This window comes from Adiantum capillus-veneris, chromosome 3 (assembly GCF_014529385.1).
Source record: "Adiantum capillus-veneris isolate H3 chromosome 3, ASM1452938v2, whole genome shotgun sequence".
NCBI lineage: Eukaryota > Viridiplantae > Streptophyta > Polypodiopsida > Polypodiales > Pteridaceae > Adiantum > Adiantum capillus-veneris.
The window spans coordinates 10,603,905-10,628,637 of record NC_140933.1 but is presented as its reverse complement, the minus strand read 5'-3'; the positions used below and the strand labels follow the sequence as shown (position 1 = coordinate 10,628,637).

At 43.7% G+C, this 24,733-nt stretch overlaps 1 protein-coding gene across 1 annotated transcript; it reads left to right on the top strand.

Annotated features, from left to right (window-relative positions):
* The first annotated feature begins 15,731 nt into the window (after positions 1 to 15,731).
* LOC147460497 (uncharacterized) lies at positions 15,732 to 18,402 on the top strand. The gene is made up of 4 exons (XM_086507837.1): positions 15,732 to 16,015; positions 16,114 to 16,259; positions 16,462 to 16,904; positions 17,158 to 18,402. Exons 1-4 carry the CDS (start codon positions 15,963 to 15,965, stop codon positions 17,764 to 17,766), a joined length of 1,251 nt encoding a protein of 416 aa, XP_086363963.1. The 5' UTR covers positions 15,732 to 15,962; the 3' UTR covers positions 17,767 to 18,402.
* The last annotated feature ends 6,331 nt before the right edge of the window (positions 18,403 to 24,733 follow it).

Sequence of the window (24,733 nt, the reverse complement as noted above, 5' to 3'; positions counted from 1 at the left end):
CCAAAGGCCGCATCAAATTGTTGGATGAAGTCCAATACTTTGTCGGTGGCACCAAAGGTGCCATCATAGGTGAGAAAAGAGATACTCTTTCCTCCCTCTTTGAACTTCTTGAGCTTTTGTGACCTTCGCCATGTAGGGTATGATTTACGATGTCCTCCCCTCTTGTATTCTCTAGGAGAATAGCCATAGCTTCATCGGGAGAGGAGGAAGGTGAAGAAGAAGGAGAAGAGGGTGACCTCTTTCTTGCCCTTTTCTTCGTTTGTTTCATGTCTTCCCTTTCGAAGTGACGTGGAGAAGGACTATGTGTTGATCTTTTCCTCTTGGGAGGAGTTGGAGATCGTCTAGACCGCCATCTTCGTGGAGCCACATCTTTAGAGAAACTTAAAGTTTCATTGCTTTCTTGCTCTTTGGATTTCTCCTCTCGTATGGGAGAGAGTCTTCTTTTGGGGGTCTCTTCAAGAGGCCTCCTAAGCTCTCTCTCCTCTTGGAGAGGAAAAGAAATCCCATAAGCGTGAAATTGTTGAGTAACTTCGGCTTGTAAAGCAGGGTTTTGCCCATAGCTTGCACTGCAACCTAGTAACGAGATAATTGACAAACATGGGGGCATCATCATTAGCACCTTCATGTGCAAAATCAAAGCTATAAATGTTCATTCTACTCTCTTTGTTATTGTCAGCCATGTTAAAAAAATTTGTGTACTTACTTAGTGTATGCTTTGGCAATTCAAAACCTTAGTTGCTACTGCTCTTAGCCTTTGAAAATTGTCACTTAAGTATCTACACCCACGGCTCGAAGTGGTCCTATTTTTTAGGCTAGTTCAATGTTGCTTTCGGCATTATCTCTACTATTGGAATGGAGATGTCGTTAGTCTCATTGAATGATGCCCTGCTTTTTAGGCTAGGTTGGTGTTGCTTTCAGCATCAGCTCTACCATTGTATTGGAGGTGTCATCGGTTTTATTGAATGATTCCCTACTATATAGGCTTAGTTCGGTGTTTCTATTGGCATCAATTATACTATTGGGCTGGATGTGTTGTTAGTTTCATTGAATGATGACCTACTTTTTTTTGGCTAGTGTAGTGGTGGTCTCGGCATCAGCTCTACTATTGGGCTGGAGGTGTCGTTACTCCCATTGAATGATGTCGTACTCTTTAAGTTAGTGTTGTCGTTAGTTTCAATGAATGAAGTTTATATTTGCTATAATATTTCAAGTTATGTTGTCATTAAAAATCACGAAATATGTTATCATTGTAGCATAGATAAATCATGTAGAAACAAAGAAATTAAAAACAAAGATCAGAATTCTCATGGTCACATATATATGTGCCCTAGCCACGAAGGAGATCACCTCTACATTGGAGAGTGCCCTAGCCACGAAGGATATCACCTCTACATTGGAGAGTGAGACACACAGAGAGTGTTTATTTGATGTCATAATTGAAGCAATTCGGATACACTTCTCAGCTTACGATGCAAAGGCTATTTGTAGGCTAATGGATAGTATTGTGGGAAATATGACACAGTGTTTGAGATACTTAGGCGTTGATGCACCAGCAGATGCGGATCCAGCCAAGCTACATCATTGGACTAATGTATGGGCATGCAAAGAGGTCAAAATCGAAAAGAGCGCGCAATATTGATGCGCAAGATGTCCATAGCCACAAAGCTAGAACCATCTTTTTTTTGCAGTCTCCTCTCAAGATGCAGTAGCGGGAAGGTCTGATGCACAAGCTGGGGAGTATCGTGAGCATTTATTGCACACCCACTTTATGTCCCAATATGACATCGGTGTTTACCTCACACCCGAAGGAGTCACTTGGTTGCCACCGGAAGTGCAATATGTGGTCAAGGACTTCAAAGGAGATGCAAGAGAGAGCCGTCAATCTTTCGCTCTAGAGGCAAGCATGTAGTTGTTCCATAGGGGCATCGTAAGGTGCATAGCATAAACACATGTGTAGCCATGGTCCCTCATCTTTTGGAATGGATCTGGGTGATATGTTACAGTGTGTTCCACCACCTAAAGGCATATTTTCTAACATACTGACGGCTCAAAAGGAAGATCCTAGACAACCCCCACAGAGCAAGAGTTAGAGATGTGCAAGCATATGCTCAATTGGGCACCTTATTTTATGGATGCCCCGATGAAGACCATGGCACATGCACACATCAAAGGAATCATGCAATATGACTTGCACCCATGGAACATCATGACTTATTTCACCAAGGAGGGTGTGCCGCGTGTGGGTGTCGTTGATTGGGGATTGACATTGCAAGTGGGCATTGAGAAGCGAGCAACCAACATCAAGGACTCCACAGAGAATTCCCTGTGTCCTTAGAGGGCCCCGAGGTTTGCAACCTGAAATTGGCAGACAAGAACGCCGGTGTAGTGATGAGGAGCGCTCCATTCCAACAACAGAAATGAGCCCCAACCACTTCACGAGGATGCTCCCTATCCAAACTTATTTCTAGATGGATACACACCCAGAAAAGGTAACTAAACGTAACAAACAAGTACGCCAGTGCAGTGATAAGGAGCACTCCATTCTAACAATAGAAATGAGCCCCAGGCACTTGCACCACATTAGGAAGTGAATGGCGTATAGGAGGGCCTCTTTATTTGGCAGTTTAAGGGAATGCTTAAGCCAAGTTTGACCAAGCCTAAAAGAGAGGGCAAAAAGGCCTATGCTGAGATTTCTAAAAAAGCCATTTCCATATTTTGAATTTGAAAATAGTTTATTTAGTAACCCAAAAGAGAGGGGGATAAATGAATTTTCAAATGTCTTTTTCCCACCCCTCTTCTCTCTCTAACATATAAAACACTCTCTCTCACTTAGAACTCATTAAAGGAGGCACTTTTTACCCCCTGCCAGAAAAAGCATATTTTTCACATTCTCTCTCTAAAATGTGAGACAACTCTCTCTCTCTCTCTCTCTCTCTCTCTCTCTCTCTCTCTCTCTCTCTCTCTCTCTCTCTCTCTCTTTCCCCCCTTTTCTCTCATGTCACTTCCTCTTCCAATCATTAAGGAACATTCTTGACTGTCTCTTTCTGGAAAAGTGCAGATCCTTCAAGGTTGCAGATCTGTCCTCTCTCCCACTCTCTCTTTCTTTATTCTCTCTCTCTCTCTCTCTCTCTCTCTCTCTCTCTCTCTCTCTCTCTCTCTCTCTCTCTCTCTCATGCTTCTCCCACTCCAGCTCCAGCTGAGTGCAATGGAAAACTCCATTACCTCTATGTGCTGCAGCATTTCTCTCTCTACAGTCATGATCAACAATTCGAATTCAAAGGAGACTGAGCCACACTCCCTCTCTTTCTTCCCTCCACAACATAATCTTTTTCTCTTAACTCTGAGTACTCTCCACTTCTTTCCTCCATAGCCACCTTCACCTGCTTGTAGCAGTCACCATTACACATTCTCACTAATTTGCTTGATTAACTAACACAATGTCATTCAATCCCCCACCACTGCAAGACATTACTAACAAATCAAAACAATATCGATTAAACGTTGATTTAGAGCAGGAGTATGCAACTGTGCGACTTGGCACATCTAATCCCAATGCTGGAGACCAGCTACTACGGAACCATGGATGCAAGGCAATCAACTTATGGGTTGATGGCCATATTTACCCTTGTGATCCAATGACCAATGCATCACCGCCTTTCCATAATGTCACTAAGTTACTGCGATTTATTGGAGATGGAAGAGACGGATTGTTTGGCTACTGCTGGAAATTATATTCAGCTTTTTTCAATGAAAGGGAAGCAAAAAAACATCACTGTGCTGCCTATTCTTCATTGCAAGAGAAGTACGTAAAAGACATTCAGCAAGTTAGAGAAGAAGCCAATGAGAAGACGACGCAGCTTAATGACGAGATGTCAAAGCTTATTACAAAGGAAGAGCATCAAAAAATGGAGCAAGAGCGTCGTCTAGACAATTATGTTCAGCTACAACACGCTGCACGTAATATGCACCGGCGAATCGATCATCTCATACACATTCCATTGGGCTATCACATTCGCAAGAGCAAGAGACATGCGATGTCTATGCTTTCTTCAAGCGGTGGAGCTCGAAAGAAAAGTATCCATCAAACTCGATAGGAATACAAATGCAAGCTTCTAATTTCGTACATTTTTTGTAGGTTGCTGTAATATTATTTCAGTATGTAGGAACTTGGCTCGGACGATGATGGGAATCGAGTCCAATGCTGAAACGATCGGACATACTCTGTTGCAGCATATCATCAAAACCAAAGGAGTTGGTGGAGCTATTGGATGAGCCATCCAATGCTGGCATTGCTAAAGTTTTGCGCCAGAAGTATTTCAGTGAGCTGAAGAACATTGTTTCACCTCAGGAGATGATGGAGGTGTGTGACAGCGCAGGAATAAGTTTCAAAGCCTACGAAGCTTTGTATAGGCTTGTCACATTAGGTCACAGAGAAAAAGGTTTGTTTAGGTTGCTGCCAACACCTTACAGTGTTAGCGTTGCAAAAAGGTGCGCCAATAATGATGTTGCAAGCTTGTTGGGTGGATTTAAATATGTGGAGGATGTCCTGCCACTAGAAGAGAACAAATCTTTTTGTTACAACAAGTTCAATAATGTCTATGTTGACTTGTTGAAGCTCCAGAGTCAATGATCAGATTTTATGGGTTGACACAGGAAGAGTGTGATGGCAAAGTTATATTTGTCATGAAACTTGATGAGTGCCAGATTGTCAAAGGTCAACGGCTCGAAAGGGTAAGCGTTACGCTTATGAACAGAACCTTGGTGGGCATTGATGTTGAGCTAAATGCCAGCGAGAAGGGAAACACCTGTTTAGGTGTTCAATCCGAGAAGAATATTTGGTGCTTGGCAGCTTTTCATCTCCCACATGAGACACGTGAGTCTCTCAAATGGTATTTTAATCACACCCCAATCGTTGACGTCATTCGGCAACAACAAGAAGGACAACGATTGCAGATTTCAGGTCTGGGTACGTTCCAAGTGGAGTGGCATTTGGCAGGAGACTTGAAAACTCTCAAGTGTATGTTAGGATGCAAGCAAGGTGCAATGACCCTCTTTCCATGCATTTATTGCTGCCACAGTAAAGTCTCATTAGGAACTGAGGGCAAGGGTAAGGGTAAGGGTGGAAAAGCTACAGTCAACTCCGCGAAAGGTAAGGGTAAGGGTAAGGGTAAGGGTGGCAAAGCTACAGTCAATTCTGCGAAAGGTGTGACCACTACACAAATAGTGGGTAAAGCACTCCAACAATGGTTTCAAGGTATCCTCAGTTGTAACCAGGGTGTACCCCCTAATCGAGACATGGATGATCCAAATTGGATCCTATTCTACCGATTCCTCTGATAAATGTGCATGTGTGCACTCTTCATGCCCGTCTGCGAATTCTTGACAAGTTGCTGATGCTTCATATTAATTATGCTTGGAATATGGAGCCTGCAGAAAGAAGGAAGAGTGTATCAGAGAACTTGAATTTATTCTATCAAGCGTTGGCCTTCATGGTGGTGTAGTAGAGCTATCAAAGGATAGGAAGGCATTTGGAAGTACACAGGATCGTCCTAATAAAATATGTATGGGTGGTAGTAAAGCTAGGAATATGCTTTTAGACTATTCTAGCTCTCAAAGTCCCAATGAGTTTCAATTGTGGAAAAAGGTGTGTGACATTACCACCTACAGAGGTAACAAAGCAGCCCTAGGAATTAAGCGTGCTCGTGTGTGGCAGTCTGTAGATGATATTTTTCGTTTGCTTGAAAAGGCAAATCTAACTTCTGCTGAGATATCCACTTTAAAGTTTGTAATCAATAGTTTCACAATGCAAATGGTGGATGCCTGGGGGGAGACACACATAACACATTACATGGTGGGTTGAACACTTTGTCTTTGGATTAAAAAAAACATCAGTGTTTGAACTAAAGGTTTATATTTTTGCAGCATATTCTTTTTGCTCATAGCTCATTTTTTCTCGACACATTCGGCTCATTGGGCATCTAGAGTAGCCAAGGAATGGAGCGCTCACACTATCAAGAAGAAGCAATGTATTTTAAAAATACAAGGCATGGAGGTGGGAGGAAAAAGACCAATGCCCTGCACGAAATGTTTAATTGGTTCTACAGAGTTTTAGCGGGAAGAGAAAGGAAGAAGACTAGAGTGCAAAGAAGCTTGAAATGCAGAATAGAGAAAGTGGTTAGCGTGAGGCGATCGCAATCATACCATGCTTCTAGTGCAAAAGATCGATTTCGACGGTGGTTGGCGACAAGGTGACGAAATGGCAGACGTTGGATGGAAAATCAATAAATTTCTGACACTAACCATTCCCATATTAAGCTTACATTGTAATGCCACGTGATTTGTTGATGCCCATTCAGTGGTTTCATGTAACAAATTTCGACAATTTTGGCGTTATTTTGGATTTTTAATGGTATTATTGAGTTTTTAAGTTTTTTTTATAAAAATTAGTACTATATAAGTCAAAACTCACAACTTGAAGTTCATTTCTTGTTTGCACATTCTAGAAGATCCACTCGAGCACAAACGCACATGCACTCACATCTTGCACCACATGGACGATTCACACGAGCAGGCTGGCACTACGCACAATACCACCACAACCACTCACACCGTAGAAAATCCGCAGCCAGAAATCCATGCAGAATCCATGGCTTCAAATCCACATCCTCGACCACAAGTGGATAACCCAGTGCCCCAGCCTGCTCCAAACACCCAAGAGCCTCCCCAACCATCAAATCCAGATGATCAAAGCAACATGTGACACATGTTTGGAGGTCTTGATGATTTAACCCATGCCACTCACACACCTCTTCCAGATCCCCCACCGATTTCACCTCTTCGCAGAGCAACACAGGAAACAGAACAGGTATATCTAGGTCCGCTTCAAAATCCACCACCATCGCGTCCTACCACAATCACTAGTGCTCAGGCCACCCCACATACTACGCCGCGAAAGTTTCCACCACGAATCAAAGAAAGAGTAATCAAGGTAATACCAGGAGACCCCGTATCTAAAGAAAAAGAGGCCAAGAGGAGGAAAAGACAAAGGGAGAGGGAAAAGAAAGAGGCAGCTGAAAAGAAAGCCCTGGCAGCACAAGAAGAGCAGAGAAGACAGAGAGAGCGGGAGGAAAGGCAGAGAGCTGAGACTGAGAGAGCTCATTTGACCAACTTACAAGCACGGGCAGAGGCAGAGAAGAAGGCGCCAGAAGATAGAGCTCAAGCCACCCAACAAGCAAAGGCTGGGAGCTCAAAGCCTTCAAAAATCCCTCAGAGAGCCAAGAAATGTGCAAAAAGAAAAAGGGACAAGGTGACACTAGAAGAGCAGCAAACCCAAGAGGAGAGGAGGAAAAAATACAAAGATGATCCTCCTCAATGGGCTAGGCAGGCGGCTCCTCCACCACCACCAACAACACAGAAAAAGCGGAGATGGAGGCCAGGCATAATGGCTCTACGTGAGATTAGGAAATACCAAAAGAGCACTGAGCCAATCATACCCAAAGCGGCCTTCTCTCGGGTGGTGAGAGAGATGATAGATGAATACAGTGATTCCATTACAAGAATACAACACGCAACTTTACTGGCCTTACAGGATGCCGTTGAAGACATTTTGGTGCAGCTTTTTCAAGATGGCGTCTCCTGTATGGCGCATGCAAAGCGTGTAACTTTAAAAAATACGGATTTAGCCTTAGTACTAAATTTAAGAAATGAAGGATGCCTTCATAAGATGTAGTTTATCCCATGTACTCTCTCTTCATAAAATTTATAATCTTTCTCTATAATATCAACTGGCGAGTTTCTACCATTCCGAGCAATTGTTCAATTTTAATTTTTACATTGTTTTTTATATGTATTTGAATTGTTGGATATGTTTAATTAAAGTTAACCACCATGGCTCCATTTTCGTCCGTCAAGGCATACACGTGCACAGAACCTCGAACATGCAGGCACCGGGCGGCCGGGAGGACCGTCTCAGAGATAATTTTGCGAAACGGGGTGACGAGGGGGGCGTACGGGCTCAAGAAGGGCATGTGACGCATCGGCGGCGCCCGGTGGGGTCGGAGAGTGCAAAAAAAGCCCCTGTGCGCCATGGCGCGCAGGGTGCTGAACCCGGGGGATTCACTTTATATACAAAACAGGATGCCACCTGCGAGCGGACAGCTTTGATAAAACCCCTATATATGACTCATATTAGGGAATATGACCCCCCTTTCTACGCTTATACGAAAGTCAATGCAAAAAACTATCATATCCCTATCTTAACATGATCTAACTAAGTAAAACTAGTCAAAGAGCGTGTAGCATAGTGACTGGAAATGTACTAAGGATCCACTTTTGTTGATAACTAGATGTACCCTCAATGTGTCTTAGTTTGATTTTCAAACTATGTACCCATCGAGCCTCCACTCTAGCTACTCCTCCAATTTTGACCAATCTAAATTACTAAAAAAACATGGTTATAAAGGTGTGCTAGGTTCTCCGTGTAAATTTGCATCTATACAAACTCTTTATAGCTTTCATCCCTCAACAAATGAACTATAATAACAAAACAAGCAATTGATACAAAGTACTATTGGTTTTTGCATGTATCTTGGTAGCTATTGACTCACAAGTTTGAGGGAAGACTCTTTTGGGAAGCCATGATTTTGAAACACAAAAACTTCCTCTCATTTTTTTCCTTTTCTCACTCCATCCCCCCCCCCCCCCCCCCCCCCCCCGCCCGCCCCCTAAATATGATACCCCCTCCCTTATTTTTAAGCTTAGGTAATAAATTATTGAGGGCTTACCCCTAACTTATACGCTTATGTAACTTGTAGAAAAACCCCCTTCCCCTGCACTTACGTAGTGCGATATTTTTCCATGGTGAATCCCCCGGGGTGCTAAAGGACATGTGACGCATCGGTGGCGCCGGGCGGGGCTTTTTTTTGCACTCTTCGACCCCGTCGGGCGCCGCCGATGTGTCACATGCCCTTCTTGAGCCCGTACGCCCCCCCGCACCCTGCGCGTCGTGGCGCACAGGGGCTTTTTTGCACTCTCTGACCCCACCGAGCGCCGCGATGCGTCACATGCCCTTCTTGAGCCCGTACGCCCCCCTCATCACCCCGTTTCGCAAAATTATCTCCGAGACGGTCCTCCCGGCCACCCGATGCCTGCATGTTCGAGGTTCTGTGCACGTGTGTGCCTTGACAGGCGAAAATGGAAATTATTGGACAATATGAATAAAAAAACAAGTACTAAATGGTGACAAAAATCATTGACAAAAACATTTATTCTTTATTGATTCAAATATTACATCATGGTCGATTGGTATTTCTACGAATTACATCTTTGGGTAATGGGCGAATGGCTGACTTGACACCAAGGGATTTTACAATTTCCTCTGGGTTTGTCAACCCTTGACCTAAGCTCAAGGCGTAGTGGGAGAGGACCGAGCCTGGGTGTTTGCCTGTAAAGGCAAACAATGCTGCCTCTCGATCCACCAATATACATTTATGAACATTTAAGGTGAGAGAAGCTTCAGCAAGTATGCCACTTAATGCTTTACAGTTTAGCAACTCTTTAGAACCATTCTTGGAGAACTCTGTGTGAGCAACTCTAAGAATCGATGGCCCAAGATGGCTCAGGTAGTGCCAAAGAGAACTATCTCTACCCGTGGAGACGTTGCGCGAGCCTCCTGTACGCATTGCGAACTTATCAACATGATAAGCCGTCTGCAAAACATTTTAATTGATATTAACACTTGTAGTAAGGAATACTAGAAATTCTACCAGGTTTAGATTTATTTACCTCACTTTCTTCATCCCTCTCTTAAAGATTTTTCTTTGTAAGATCGATGCTAGATCGATTATCTCTACCAATTGCAATCAGTGGTTTGTGTGGATGAAATGCGCTCTCTGGTGCACTTTCATAGAAAGAGGCACATGATTTTATTTCTACTAGTGTACTTGCTACTGCTTGCACCAACTGTTGTTCATTTTCACTAGGGAGGAAGGAGAGGCTTGCTGAGAGATCTTGGTCTTCGAAATCAATTTGAAAATTGACTTTCTCTTCCTTCCCACTGGGATCCTTCATGCCCGCATAGATAGCAAGCACTACAAGTGACTCATCTTCTCTAAGTCCTAACGTTTTGGCAATGTCGTCAAGGAACAGAAACTGACGATCATCCACCACCACTGGATGAAAAGTGAGAATTTGGAGGTCCGGGATCTCTTCCAACACCTCATCTCCCTCTCATTCGATCTTCCTCCTCAATGGTGCTGGGATCTTGCATGATTACGAGTGCCATAGATGCTTCGGCCTGCTCATCTATCTCTTCGATAACTTCATTTAATTCCTCCACAATGGTCACAGGAGGTCTTTGGTTGACCTTTTCCTTTGATTTTCTCTTGTCCATGCCCTCAAGCACAAGTAATGTTAGAACCATGTCCCATGAAATAAATTGGGTGCCTATGCACCCCATGCCCAAATCCATGAGATCATCCTCATCCTCTGTCTTGAAGTCCCGTTCCGTCAGGCCTTTAATAAACCTCAACAAGCGAAACTAGAAGTTTTTGTCAGACGCATAGAGATGCTTCAAGAAATCCACTGGCAACCACGCCGTGTCAGATCCCTCAAAGATTATGGCATATTCCTCCATGTGCTGCGCCATGTAATCAAGCAAGCTTCTGAATGCCTCTGCATGAAGGTTGGCAGTGGCCTGCATGTCAATTGTCCCCTCGAACACACTGAGTAGTTCATGTGCTCGATTTGCAAGTCCTAACCTTTCTAATTGTGTGAGAAGTGCATCAGTGGACGTTGCCATGGGTTCGTTCGCGAAGAAGATGCGAAGAGAGGTTAGAGCTAGAGTTTTGTGAATGTGAGAAATGAAGTTCAAAAACTAGAAAATCACTTATATACCCAAAGTCACTTTTTTAAAAGCACTTAAATTAATGTCAAAATGACTTAAAACTTTTATTTTAAACAAAATCACGTGAAAAAGCATTGAAAGACACCAACATTGAAAACATTTGTGCTCCACAACAAATAAATTGCACGTTTCAATCAAAAACTTGAACAAGCTGAGAATAAACAAGTATGCGCAAAAACGAGATTCAAAACACCGTATGTATTAATGTGGACAAAATCCATGTCAGTTACAAGCTTTTACAAAAATACATCGCGAAAACAGAATGTCCTCACACAGAACGCTCTTCTCTTTCCTGGAGCGAACAATCTTTTCATTGATTACAAAGAGATATTGTTTGGGCAAGGTATATATGAGATTAAGATACTCGCGAAGTTGACTAAGATGCCAGTCATTGTTCACTGTAATGTGGTGCACTGCATCATTGTGGAGATGTATTTGCAGGTCAATTGATTCTCTAGCAGCAACCTCAGAGTCTAGTGCCTCCCATTCTCCCATCGTCAGCTTCCATCTTCTATAGGGAAAGACCATCGACAAGCTTTGCTTTGCAATATGGTATCTGAAGACCACCTTGTCAGCAACTACAGAGTACTTGATTCTATCTCCCTGGTGGTTGACCACCTTAGTTTCCCATCCAACTGCAAGAAACCCGTTGATCGCACTTCCCCCTTTGCAAGTCCACATTGTTGGTGTCCTGTGAACACTCTGAAGTCGAAATATAAACACAAACACATGAAGAGACATAAACCATGTTACCGTGGCTTTATGGGAACCATAGGTGCACTTCATTGCTGCTTGCACATCCACCTTGATTTTCCTTTTGGTTGCTGTGATCAAGGCACTATCTGGCTTAGGCCATTCCAAACTCTCCAAGGTTGGCGAGTGAACCAAAGATAGATTACCATATCCATTTCGCCTAGGTGTGACATAAGTATGATCATAAAAAAAATGTCACGTGAGGCAAGCTCAGAGGACTGACAACCAACATAGAGCAATTTGCCAAGCTCAAAGTGGATGGTCTCAAAAGTTCCAATGAAGGACTCTATTGGCTCCCACTCTACAAAATCGGATGGAAAAACTTCTGTAAACATGAACAAAAAGCAATGAAAATCTTACAATCATCAAAAGCAACACACAAGGCAGAAATACTAAATAGATAACCGAAAAACTTGCAAGAGCAGTAAAAATTACAATTTGCAGGAAACTTCGATGGAGCCACTGCTGTCTCTAGCTTCAGTTGTGAAGCAACATGCACATGCTGCACCTTCGCAAGCCTCTTGCCGTCTTGTGTTTGCTTGAACTCCATGATTCTTCCCTTCCAATGGTGTGCTCAAGAAGCCATGTGTCTCCTTGAGACCTTGTGTGCACCTCTTGAGCTGGGCTGCATTATCACCCACATCATTTGTTTTAACTCCATCGTCACCCAATATCCATTGTCGTCTTGTACATTGCTGCATGAAATGGAGTCAATGACACTCCTTAGCCGTCGAGTACCTGATGATGCCATGGGAAATAGTGGCACAACCTGCACATAAACACTTATGATTAGACATTGCACATCCATGTTCTCAGCTGTATAAAGAGCAAGAATCTTGATGGTACACAAAGGTGAAAAATTCCACTTACTTCTATACTGTTCCACCTGCTTGTTGTCTTAATGTGGAAGAAATTTTGCAAAGCTTGAGAGGGAAGTAGATCCTCTCTAGAGAGCTTAATGGAGAAGGAGCAAGAAACCTGTTGAGGAAAGAAAGAGGGATGATGTAGCAGAAGGATATGCTGTAGAATTCAGCTTTAGCTAGAGGTGTTTAGTGAAGCCCATGGAGTAATGGAGAACTTCATTCTGAGGAGAATGCAGCCCTCAAGAATGCAGTAAGCTTGAGGAGGGAAAGGAGGTTCAAACTTCTGCTCTGCAGAGCTTTTGGGAGGGAAAACTGAAAGGAAGGAAAGAGAAACAAAGTGAAGTGAAGAGAAGTGAGAGATGGTACAGTAGAGAGAGAGGGAGGGAATGATCAACACGTTTTTGGAGGGGACCCCTTTTAGGAGAGAGGGGGGGAGAAACTGACAGCCAGTAGAGAGAGAAAGGATTGGTTTTTACTCAACTATTTAGAGAAAAGTTCATTTTTTTGAATTTATAAGAGATTTTCTCTTTGTATTTTATAAAAGAGTACAAGTTTGACCACTTACTTTTAGGCCCTGCCATACCCACCATTTCAGTCCACATTGCATCCACCCATTTGCCCCTTCCATAATCTCCTTTTTAATCCCATGGCAATTAAAGAGGCCCCCTTAGACCCCATTCCCTTCCGAATGTCTAAACCCTTCACAAGGATGCTCCCTATCCAAACCTATTTCCAGGAGGATAGACACCCAGGGGAGATAACTAAATGTAGCAGACAAGTACATCGAAGTAGTGATAAGAAGCGCTCCATTCCAGCTATAGAAATGAGCCCCATGCACTAGCATCACCTACCCTCCGCGAGGATTCTCCCTACCCAAACCTATTTCTAGGCGAATAGACACCCAAGGGAGGTAACTAAATGTAATAGAACAGTATGTAGGTGTAGTGATAAGGAGCGCTCCATTCCAAGCCATAGAAAGGAGCCCCAAGCACTTACACCACCTAAACCCTCCATGAAGATTCTCCCTACCCAAACCGTTTCTAGGCGGATCAAAGCTACATGAATGAAAGCCAACAAGTAAACCTCAACTAAAAATTCTGGTGGAAGCTTTGTAGAGTGTACCAAAATGGATGGCTAGAAGGATGGGACAACGTTTACATAGCCACCTCCATAAATGGGGGTGGGAAGAGGATATAGCCGAGCCCACCGGGGCTCGCCGGGCCAGGAAGGATGCCCGACGACGGGCCAACAGGATGCCCCGATTTTAGCCAATCATTGTGAATTTGATGTTATTAACAATCCCATGGAGTGTTAATAACATGAGTTATTACCACTTCACACTTCATGTGAAGACGTGAATGAAATCTCTGAAGGGAGGTCTAGGTATTAACAATCTAAAGAGTGCAGCGGACAAGATGGCGGTCAAGCTCATTCTAAGTGCTCTGCATTCTCCTAAAGAGGAATGGGCAATGTTGTTGTTCAGAAATCTAAAATAGTTCAAGCTTTATGGGAACAAGGGATGGTCCAACCTCCCCCTTCAATGTATCTTTTTTGGCAAACAACATGTTTCAGCATCAGGCTCGGACCTCTTAAGATCCGTTTGGCAAGCTTGGAATCGACATAGAGGAGCTCTCAAGCCAAATGTCCTCTCTAAACCCTACTTATCCATCCCCTCCGAGGACTCCTTCTGGTGGCCCTCCTTTGAATTATCGGCTGTCTCCCCCCAATATCTTAGGAGAACTCTCACCTTACACAACATAGGTCTATCATGTTAGCACCAGTTGTGGGATCATGCTATCCAGGATTGGCCGACTGATCTTGACCTTTCCTTACGGTTTAGAACTAGCCCTTGGGAGTTAAGTCTCCTAAAGTCTAGGATGGATATCTTCCCCGAGGACTGAAATGGACTCTCCACTCTACTTTGCCTTTGAATTTCAAGGCCTTTGTGTGGGAGGGTGGATTTAAATTAACCAACCCCTTGTGAGAATCTCCCAATCTGAACCCCCCTCTCTACCTCACTCTTAACAAGAGATGGAAGATCTCCCTCTCTAGGAAACAATGGAAATTCAAGTTGACAAACATTTGGTCCAAGGCTATCGAACCGAAAAAAGTGTACTCTGGATAAGATCCTCATCAGGGAACAGTGGGAGAAGTGTCAAGAATTAGAGATTAGCCACCTAGAGTCTCAAATCCAGGAAGGGAATATGTTCATTCCCCAACTGCAAAATGAGATTGATGCTTGCCCCAGTTTGCTTAATGTAACTCTTGTAGGATTATCTGAATTGCCGGCCTGTTTTGGTTTTGTAATCTTTAGGCTGGCTCTCAGCCTCTCGATGTAACTTTTGTTTCTTTCTAATATAATTCCCTATGCTTAAGGCAAAAAAAAAAAGAGACTTAGTCACCCAAGAATCGTAGCTCAGTTGGTGAAACCTTTGTGATGTAACCCCAAGGTTGAGGGTTCGAGGCTCATGGGTTGCGCTCTCTTGGTGTATTCTCGTTTCCTATCAGGGAGGTGGTTACCACGAGCGCCCCTCGAGGGTGTAATACACAACATTGTACAATTGTAAATACATGATGTGTGTAAAGTTTCTCCCTACTATTCATCGCGCTCATGGTATAAAAGAAAAATGAGGCTTAGTCATCAACTGAAATAACTGATAACTGAGCCTCGGGTGACCATAGCCTTAGTTGGGTGAAATATCCACCCCTCACCAATAGAGTCACCACCACATACAAAACTCCAAAGAAGCAAGTAGCCTGCTTGGGTTGGGTACTACCTAGAAAATGAGTTTTTTCGTGAACAGAACACTTCAACCAACTCTGTTCCTCCTTTGGAAGTTGGCGAGGAGTGTCAGGAGTGAGTGAGGCGCTTGCCGGTGGACGGCCGGCCGAAAGCTGAGGGGTAGTAGGCCTATAAATGTTTTGGAAGTTTGAGAGGTCCCTCCGAGGGAGAAGGGCCTTTTCGCATCAAGCGATTTGTGGGGCACTCTGGAACCTGCGTTAAATCCTGGCAGTTTCGTGAAAATGCAGCTCTTTTATATTGGACTTTTTACCAGTGAACGTCCTCTCTCTCTGCTCTCTCTCTCTCTCTCTCTCTCTCTCTCTCTCTACACACATAGCCCCACATTATCACACAACTTGACACAAGCACGCGCTTCAAGTTTCCAACTAAAGGCCTCTCTCCAAATTTCCACTCACGGGCCACGGCCCCTGTTGAGCAACTACCCTCCCCCCGCCCCCCTGTCTCTCTCTCTCCACGGGCCGCCTCCTTCCTTGTTTATATCTCTCGCAGACTTGAATTCAATATATTGAATTGATCCCTTCCAGCATTACCCACATGACCCATCTTCTTGCAAAGCTTCACTCCCTCCTTATTATTACCTTCTGCGCATCCTGCATCCGCCTCCTCCCTCCTCCATCTTGCTCGCTTAGACGAACGCTCCATGCCAGTTCAAGCCCAGCAGCAGCTCCCCTCTCTGGGCGAGCTTAAAAGCAGGTAAAGCAATCGAATGTGCGCGCGGCCCTGTGTGTGTGTGTGTGTGTGTGTGTGTGTGCGCAAGTATTGATTGCGCGCGTGTGTATTTGTGAATGCAGAACAACTCCTCAATTAGAGGCCGCCCCAAGCTTCCTCATCTCGGCTCCCCACAATCACCTTGCTCTCATGGATGACTCCCAGCAGCAGCAGCAACAACAGCAATTCTTCGTCGGAGCAGACGGCATGCATCGGATCATCTCACATGGTATTTTGTCCACATCATTGCTCACCTTAACCTTAATTCTCAGCGTTAACACATCGGAATCCTTTTTGTTAACCTTCATTAACCAACCTTAATTCATTTTGTTAGCCTTTATTACCAAACCTTAATCCATAGCGCAGCACCGTTTAATCCAAGACAAGAAGCATGATCAAAACGACGTCTTTTGACATGGACTCTGATGCAGGTTCATCTCCATTGTTGCCAATCCAAGGATTGACGCTTCCGAATTTCGCACACATGTACTCGCATGCACCTGTGACCGCGGCCACCATGGAATGTGTCAATGTCCCTACCGTTGTTAATGCACTGGGAGGAGCAAGAAAGAGACGTAAGGAATCGGTCAGCGACATCCGCCGAGCGACTCCGCATGCACAGCCTCATCAAGCTCACCTCCAACAACTAGGTGTGGACCTCAATCAGACACTTGCCTCATCATTTCCCCACCAGGCAGGGACACTTGTATCTACAGGTCTCCGCCTTGCTTTCGACGATGATCGTTCCACAGTCACCAGCTCCCGACCCAGCTCGACTCCTGCTTGCGGTGCATCATCACTTACGCTTGGCGATGAGCTGGCTGTGCAGTTCTCTTCACATCAGGAAGATCTGAATCAGCTTCTCAAAGCCCAGGTGCGAGATATTCCTTTCAAATTTTCTTGTGAATTGCACTTGAGTTGTTTTCTTGTGGCAGTTAATCAATATATTGCATAGTTGAGTCATTAATGTCATCGGAACAGATATTACATTTGCTTTGGTCATCCTTCTCATGTGTTTTCAATGCCAGAATCTGCATCAGAGCTTTCCATTTAGCTTAGTTTTAGCCTTCTGATTGGCAAGGTATGGCCTTTCTGCATGCACTCATTGCAAGCTCATTTTTTAACAGGCAGAGCAGCTCCGCCAAGCGCTCGAAGAGAGGATGAAGACGCAGGCAAAGGCTCTTATGGCGAGTGTAGAAGGTGAGGTATCACGGAAGATACGGGAAAAAGAGGCAGAGATGGAGAGGGTGAGCAGGAGGAACTCTGAGCTGGAAGAGCGAGTGAGGCAGTTGAGTATGGAGAGGGAGGTGTGGCAAAGCAAGGCGAAAAACAATGAGGCTATGGTGGCCATCCTGAGGAGCAATTTGCAACAAGCAATGGTGCATCATCAGAGCCGGGAGCCGAGCCGCATTGAAGGGTGTGGGGATAGTGAGGCGGATGATGCGGCGTCAGTGTACATAGATGACAATCTGCCAGCGCAGCAATCGAGGGCGATGATGATGAGGAATCATGTGATGATGAAGAGCTCTCACATGAGTACAAGCAGTGAAGTGGCAGCAGCAGCACCGGGGGTTGTGCGGGCATGTCGGCGGTGTGGCGCAAACGAGGCGTCGGTGCTTGTTCTGCCATGCCTGCATCTCTGCTTATGCTTGCAATGTAATCAAAGTTATGCGGCAGAGAGATGTCCGGTGTGCAACGGGCTAGTCAGCAACTCTGCAGAGGTCTTTCTCTCATAGAAGTAGCAGAAAAGTCTGTGTGTTTCTCAGGGTATCCTTGCCAAAGGTGTTTTTTTGGGTTTTGGGAGGGGGTAGCATTTGCTTTTGCTTGAAAGCAAGGAAAGAAGACAATATGTTTTCGCTTTTTGGCTCAATCCCCACCCACTAGCCTAGTAGTGTGTTGCTTCGAAGTTCGGCCTATGAAAGAAAAGTCATGGTGGCAAGTTTCTAGCAAATGCGACATGGAAAAAGGTTCCGCGTGAAGGGATGATATATTTGCTGCATATATCACATTTGCTGCATATATCACATGAGTTTTTGCTAGGCCTAAATTTATATACAGTACACAACAACAAAGCAAAATTTTATGTGTCGCGTTTGCTGTAAGTGTAAGTAACGCAAATTTGCGTTTGGCTTCTTATCCTTGGCATTTGCTTCTCAATCAGATCCCTTGGAAAGCTGTTTTCCCGGACTCCCTCTCCACCGCTCTCTTGTACGTTCCACGTCCAAATAGACTCCCTCCCCACCGCTCTCTTGTACGTTCCACGTCCAAGACTCTCTTCACCTCATGCGTCGATTGTGTGTTCGCAAAAAGCCAGTGTGAGCTTGCGTGAAGAAAATTTCAAAATGGTGCAAGATACTTTAAATTTGGCCCTATTTTCTTCAATTAGGATTTTTTTTTTGGGCAATCCTTACACCACTCACAAATTATCTTTTATGCTCTCGAGTCTCCACATTGTGTGTTGCACTTGCATTCTTGTGCGAGTGTGATCGTCCTCTCTCTCTTTCTCTCTCTCTCTCTCTCTCTCTCTCTCTCTCTCTCTTAACGTGTGCACATGCGCCCAAAATTGGCCGCCGATAGGTGAAGATTCCAAGGCACCGCACCACCATTTTGGAGCTTAGCGTATAGCCTGTTGATTGTGGTCATGCCGCAGCAATCGGAAAGCCATGGCTCTCTCCTAGCCGTCTGCAACGGTGTTCTGACGGTGCGATTCTATTTTTAGCACTATTTGCATGTGCGAACTCCTAAGCCTTTACGTAACTTGCCTCGCCATAGCTCCTATACATAAACGGCTCCTCGCCTGTCTGCGATGCACTGCAAAATCACAAGGGCAACAATATCTTGAGTGCAATGGAGGTTGATAGCGATTACCCGTCAGGGTTGACGAAGCAGCCGTCGGATCTGGGCCGGTCATGCAGCATGTGCGCAGGCCGACGGTCGGTGGTGATCGGTGAGGCGACTGCCGCCAATGCATGTGCGCAAACAAGGTCTTGACCATTGGTGGAGATTCCAGGTTGCAATGAATGATCGGCACCCCGCATGTGTGCGCTCTTTCTCTCTCTCTCTCTCTCTCCACACACATGCACACACACACACACCCTAAAGACGATATCCCACACTTGTTGGGTTCAGAGATGTTACTTCATTATCCACGAACTGCGACCTACTTATTTGTATGTAATATGTATACTCCTTCACACATGACCTTGTACTTACATTTTGAACGCATATAGCCTCTTTCTAATATAAACAAATGAATTCATGTTTTGCTTGGAGCGTTGATAGACGTGTGGCATATGCTATTTTAGCTAATGCCTCGCCTACCAAGCCAAAGGTTCTGATTTTGCCCCTTTCTTCCACTATTCGACCCCTCCTTTCAGAGTTGTGTGTGAGTGATCAGTGATTATAGGCAACCTATGTAATCACAAGGCTCCTTTCACATGTTGCCTTTCCGGAGCAACTCCTTCACTACTCCCACAACTTGAAAATCCAAGTTCAGAGGACATTTTGTATATGTTTTTATCCCAAAACATTACTTTAGGTTCCTTTAATTGTTTATTACACCATTAATGGACATTCCGTCATTTTTATTCCCATTCGTCTCCTCGATTTTGAAAAATAAAACTTAGTGAGAATCTATTGAGATTCTCTCTCTCTCTCTCTCTCTCTCTCTCTCTCTCTCTCTCTCTCTCTCTCTCTCTCTCTCTCGCGCGTATTGCCAAGGCCAACCGAGGGCTATGTCACATGAAATTGTTACTCAAGGCTGTTGATGGGAGGGGCGATGTTTGAAAATGGGGGGGGTGTGTTTTTTGAATCGTGGAGCCTGCAAAGGTGAAGATGGGAATCTTCTTGGTTATTGAAAATTTTTAAAGATCGTTCCAGTATATCTCACAAGTATATATGAAGTAGGACTTTTAATAAGGGCTTTTTAGACAATAAATGTTGTCTTAGGGTCATTTTTAGGCTAATTTGTCCCCAAAAAAAATTCCATCAAAACCCTTTAACTAAATCGTAGAGGCTTGTGCATGTTCCAAGAAATTTTTAATACTTTTGCCTTGGACTTACCATTCCCTCTTACTCTGTAGTCTATTTTATGTCAAATATGGGTATTTTCTCTCTCTAGGCTACAGAGAGAAAATTTCTCGTTTAGCACTAGATTCTTATTTTGATCACTTGAAAATATCTTTAAGAGATCAAAATGACTTTTTACTATTTTAGATTTAAGAAGTCACCTCAATATTGTCATCCATTTCCTTATGAGGTCAATGCTTGAACGATCGTCTCCACTCATTGATAGTTTGTGTGGGTGGACAGCGCTTTCAGGCACATTGTCATAAAAGGAAGCACATGATTTTATCTCCCCGGGATGCTTGCCATCGTTTGTACCAAATTCTTCTTATTTTACATCAGGTAGATAGGAGAGTCTTCCTAAGAGAATTTGGTCTTCAAAGACTATTTCAAATTGTGTCGGTGCTTGCTTTCCTCTCGGATCCTTCATGCCCGCGTAGTTAGTGAGTACACAGAGTGATTCATCTTTTCGGAGTCCAAGTGTCTTTGCAATGTACGTCACTACATGCAAAGTAAGTAATTGGACGTCAAGGACGTCCTCCAACAGTTCATCTCCTTCTATCATCCGATCTCCCTCCTCAACGGAGCTGGGCTCTTCTAAGAGAATGAGTGCCATGTATACTTCCATCTGCTCATTACCTCCTCCACAATGGTGGCAAGTTTCTTTTTGCTAGAGAACCATGTCCCAAGTTAAATTGGTTGCCTATACATCCCATCTATGAGGTTATCCTCATCCACTGGCTTGTATTCTCATTTGGTGGGCCCTTTGACAAACCTCGAAAGGTAAAATTGAAAGTTCTTGTTGGCCCCATAGAGATGTTTGAGAAAATCCACCGACAACCACACCATGTCGGATCCCTCAAACACAATCACAATTCAGTCATGTGCTCCTTCACATAGTCAAGAAAGCTTTGAACGACCTCTGCATGCAAGTTGGATGTGGCTTGCATGTTGATAGAGACCTAAAAAACACTCACTAGGTCATGTGCTCCATTTGCAAGGCCAACCTTTTCGAGCTATTCCAGAAGTGCATCACACGACATTGCCATGGGTTCCTATGCAAGAAAGATGCCAAGAAAGCTTAGCGTTAGAGGTTTGTGAATGTGAGAAATGAACCTTAAACCTTAAAAAGTGACTTATATACCCAAATTCACTTAACAATAACCCTTAAACATAACTAAAACATATAGATTGAAAAAAATTCATGCGACAAAACAACACAAAACACTACCCGGATTGATTGACATTTGCAATCAATCAAGTTGAACATTTTCACTAAAAAGTTGTTAGAAAATGAAGCTTTTTAGAACAATTTAGAAATAAAAAAATATGCACATAGATGAGATACAAAACACTGTATTTATTAAGAAGAGAAAAAGGCGCATTAGGTACAAGCTTTTGCAGTAATATATCATGAGAATGCAATGTCCTCACATCGGAAAAACTTTTTCTTGTTAAAATTGAACAACTCTTCATTGACATCAAATAGGTATAGCTTGGGCAACTTAGGAAATATATATCTCAAATTGGGATACTTGTGGAGATAGTCAAGCTGCCAGTCATTATTCACAAAGATGTCATACACCGCATGTAAGACAGGGGTGACTAGAGCCTGAGAGTCCACCACCCAACTACCCTTTAGATAGGCATGCCCTTGGCCCTTTGCCCTAGTTGGACTCCCTGTTCGACACCGCCTAGCCCGGCCCTGCCTTATCTAGTCCGGCCTTGCCGGTGTCCTGACATTACTCCCTCTTTAAGAAGAGTTTTCGTCCTTGAAAACAAAAATGGGGAACTTCTTCTTAAGAACACTAATGTTTTCCCAAGTGGCATCCTTCATGGATCCAGCTGTTTGGTTGACCGGAACACGGTTCAGCAGGAGGTTCAATGAAAACAAGAGTGACATCTTGATTTTTCACATTGTTGTCCATATGCAACCATCTTGTGTTACCGACTCCTATCCAATCATAGTGTGTAGACTCCATTTAGAACACACATGAGTATGCAAAAACGAGTTATCACACAAAGATATAGCCTAAAGAGTACCTCTTTTCACCTTCCATGAAAGTAACTTGCTAACATGACTCATCATCCAAGTTTAAGTCCTTGAATTGTTTTCCAAGTTCAACAGTAAATAACCCCACTATAACTAGTGTTCAAGGTTGAGAACTAGATTTAAACATGAAGAGACTACACCTAATCGCAAACATGCTTAAACTGATGGTAATCAAACTCCAAGTAGAACGATAAATGCTTACTAATTGGATCATGTGGTGCTCACGTACGTACTTGTATATCCTTGAGCACAAGATTACACTTTGTAATCTGCATATCCCCTTGGACAAGTGACCGTACTGAAGTGTGTTTCCCCAACGGTTTACAGTCAGTCGTTCTAGATGGCTAGTAAACGGGGATCACAATATCGTACCATATTGCTGAGAATTCAACAGTTGGCTAAATAACCGTCATGGTTAACGTGAAAGATCCACAAACACCCAAACCGAGCCATGACCTCTATTGGTGATTGGTAGACCGAAAAGTAAACTCATTGAGATATTGTACAGAGAGTGCAAAATACTTCATAAGCAACCAGTTTAGGAATATGCATGCCGTTCGAAATCAGCCTTTGCTAAACACTAGGGCCCATAACACTAAGTGTGCATGCATTTAGCAAAAAGCAGATCCGAACCTGTATATCCATGGTGATCCTTGCCAATACTTATGGCAAATGTGATGCACCTAGCACACATTAAAAAGGAATGTAAATAGGTCTGAAAAGAAACTAACTACTTTCAGTTTCCATCTTGTGAATGCCTTGCTGAAACGTCTGAACCATAATAGAAGGTGAAACAGTAATCACTTCTAGATACAAACAATGAAACTTTTTAAGTAACAATTTAGAGCCTTGCTATATGTATAAACAACCATGCTTAATGTTGTTTAGTAATACTTGTACGTGAACAAGTCATGCTAAGTATCCGACAATTTTTGGCCACTGAAATTGCTCCTGATACGTCGTGCTACAAATGGTCTAGAAAATTGATTAGACCAGCACTTTGAGACTTTGTCGTGACACATACTTGATATAGTGGGCGCCAGTGTCGGTCCCAGAGACTCATATCCTCCACATGTGGAATATGTCTCATGTAAGAATGTCTGAAAAAAGAACATTCTTCAAGTACAAGATGTACTTGTGTGTGGAGGCTAACGTAAACACTCTATGACGGGAGTGAGAGGGACCCTCATTATCCTTGCTCCACACTGGCTAAACCGAACTCCTTGAGTCCCTAGACCATGTTGTATCCCACGTGACAACATGTGCCAAATCGAATCCAATAAGTGGATTCATCATCATAATGTATATTGGACACTACGGCCCAAAAATACTTATTCCGACATGCCCTTGGCATGGCCCTAAAATATTAAAGTGTATTTAAACGACTTGAAACACCCAAGCAATGCATACTAAAAACTGGATAACACCAAATCAATAGATGCGTACCTGGATCTTGAACTGATTGTTCACTTATCCGTATTCCAATACAGAGGTACACGTTGTCCATCTGTGAAAAAACAAGAAACATTGCAGTGGAAACCTTGGGTGCTGCCTTTGCAATCCAATCCCTTCGATTAGGCTCTACGTAGTCAAACCGTTTGGTAAGACCCTTTATAGAAACTGCTCGACTAGCAGGTAACCGTAACCAACATAGTTAACCGTGTGCAGAATGATGAGAGTCAACTTGAGAAGTTGAATTGTTCTGCTACCGCGTGGTAGATTGCGGAAGTCTTTCCTTGAAAGTATCGCGGGACTAGATCAAGCTGTAATCCCCCATGACCATGTGATGATTTAGTAAGCACCCACGGGGTCGTACCCCAAAACTGGGATGCCATAGACACTCGTAGTGCTACAGAGAGAGCAAGAAATCCACACAAGTGAGATTCCAAGCTCGTATCAACAGCCATGCTGTCTCAACTGTTTGCTGACTCTAGACCCCATGGTATAGAGTGCAAGAGTATCAAGAACTCAACTTGAGCATCACACTAGAAACATATAGTGCGAAAATGACACCCTAGACCTTCGTATTGTCAAGAATCTTACTTGGCCAATAATGTCGATGTGTACTTCCCTGGGTAGAGTTGTTTGATCTTGAAAACAATCACCCAAAGAATGCCAGTAGTTAGGTCTTACCCTTGGCCTAACAATGGCTCTTAGCCAATGTAGCTCATAGCCATGATGCAAGTTAGTGTTTAATGGACAAACTGATGAATACTAATTTGAGTAGCATCTTAGTCACATGTTAGATGAGAGGTAGGGCACCTTGGCTCAGGTTGACTCACCAGCAAAACATGTGTCAAAAGTTTCGTAGACGATTTGCATTATTCCCGCAAAGAGAGAGAGAACCCGAGCATGCTGGGCTGAGGAATTTTCCTTAAGGTGTCAGAGGGTGTACGCAAGCTGTGTGCTCTTACACATCTTATGTCTAAATTGTAGCCTATCGTATAAGCAGTCCATAGTTTTCAGGGATGATGCTCTCATCGAGAGAGGTAACAGAAAAACAAAAAACTCATTTCGACCCACCTACCCTACAGGGGGCGTGATTGTATGAGAAGGACTTAGCATTGGCACTTTGCCCGTAAAGT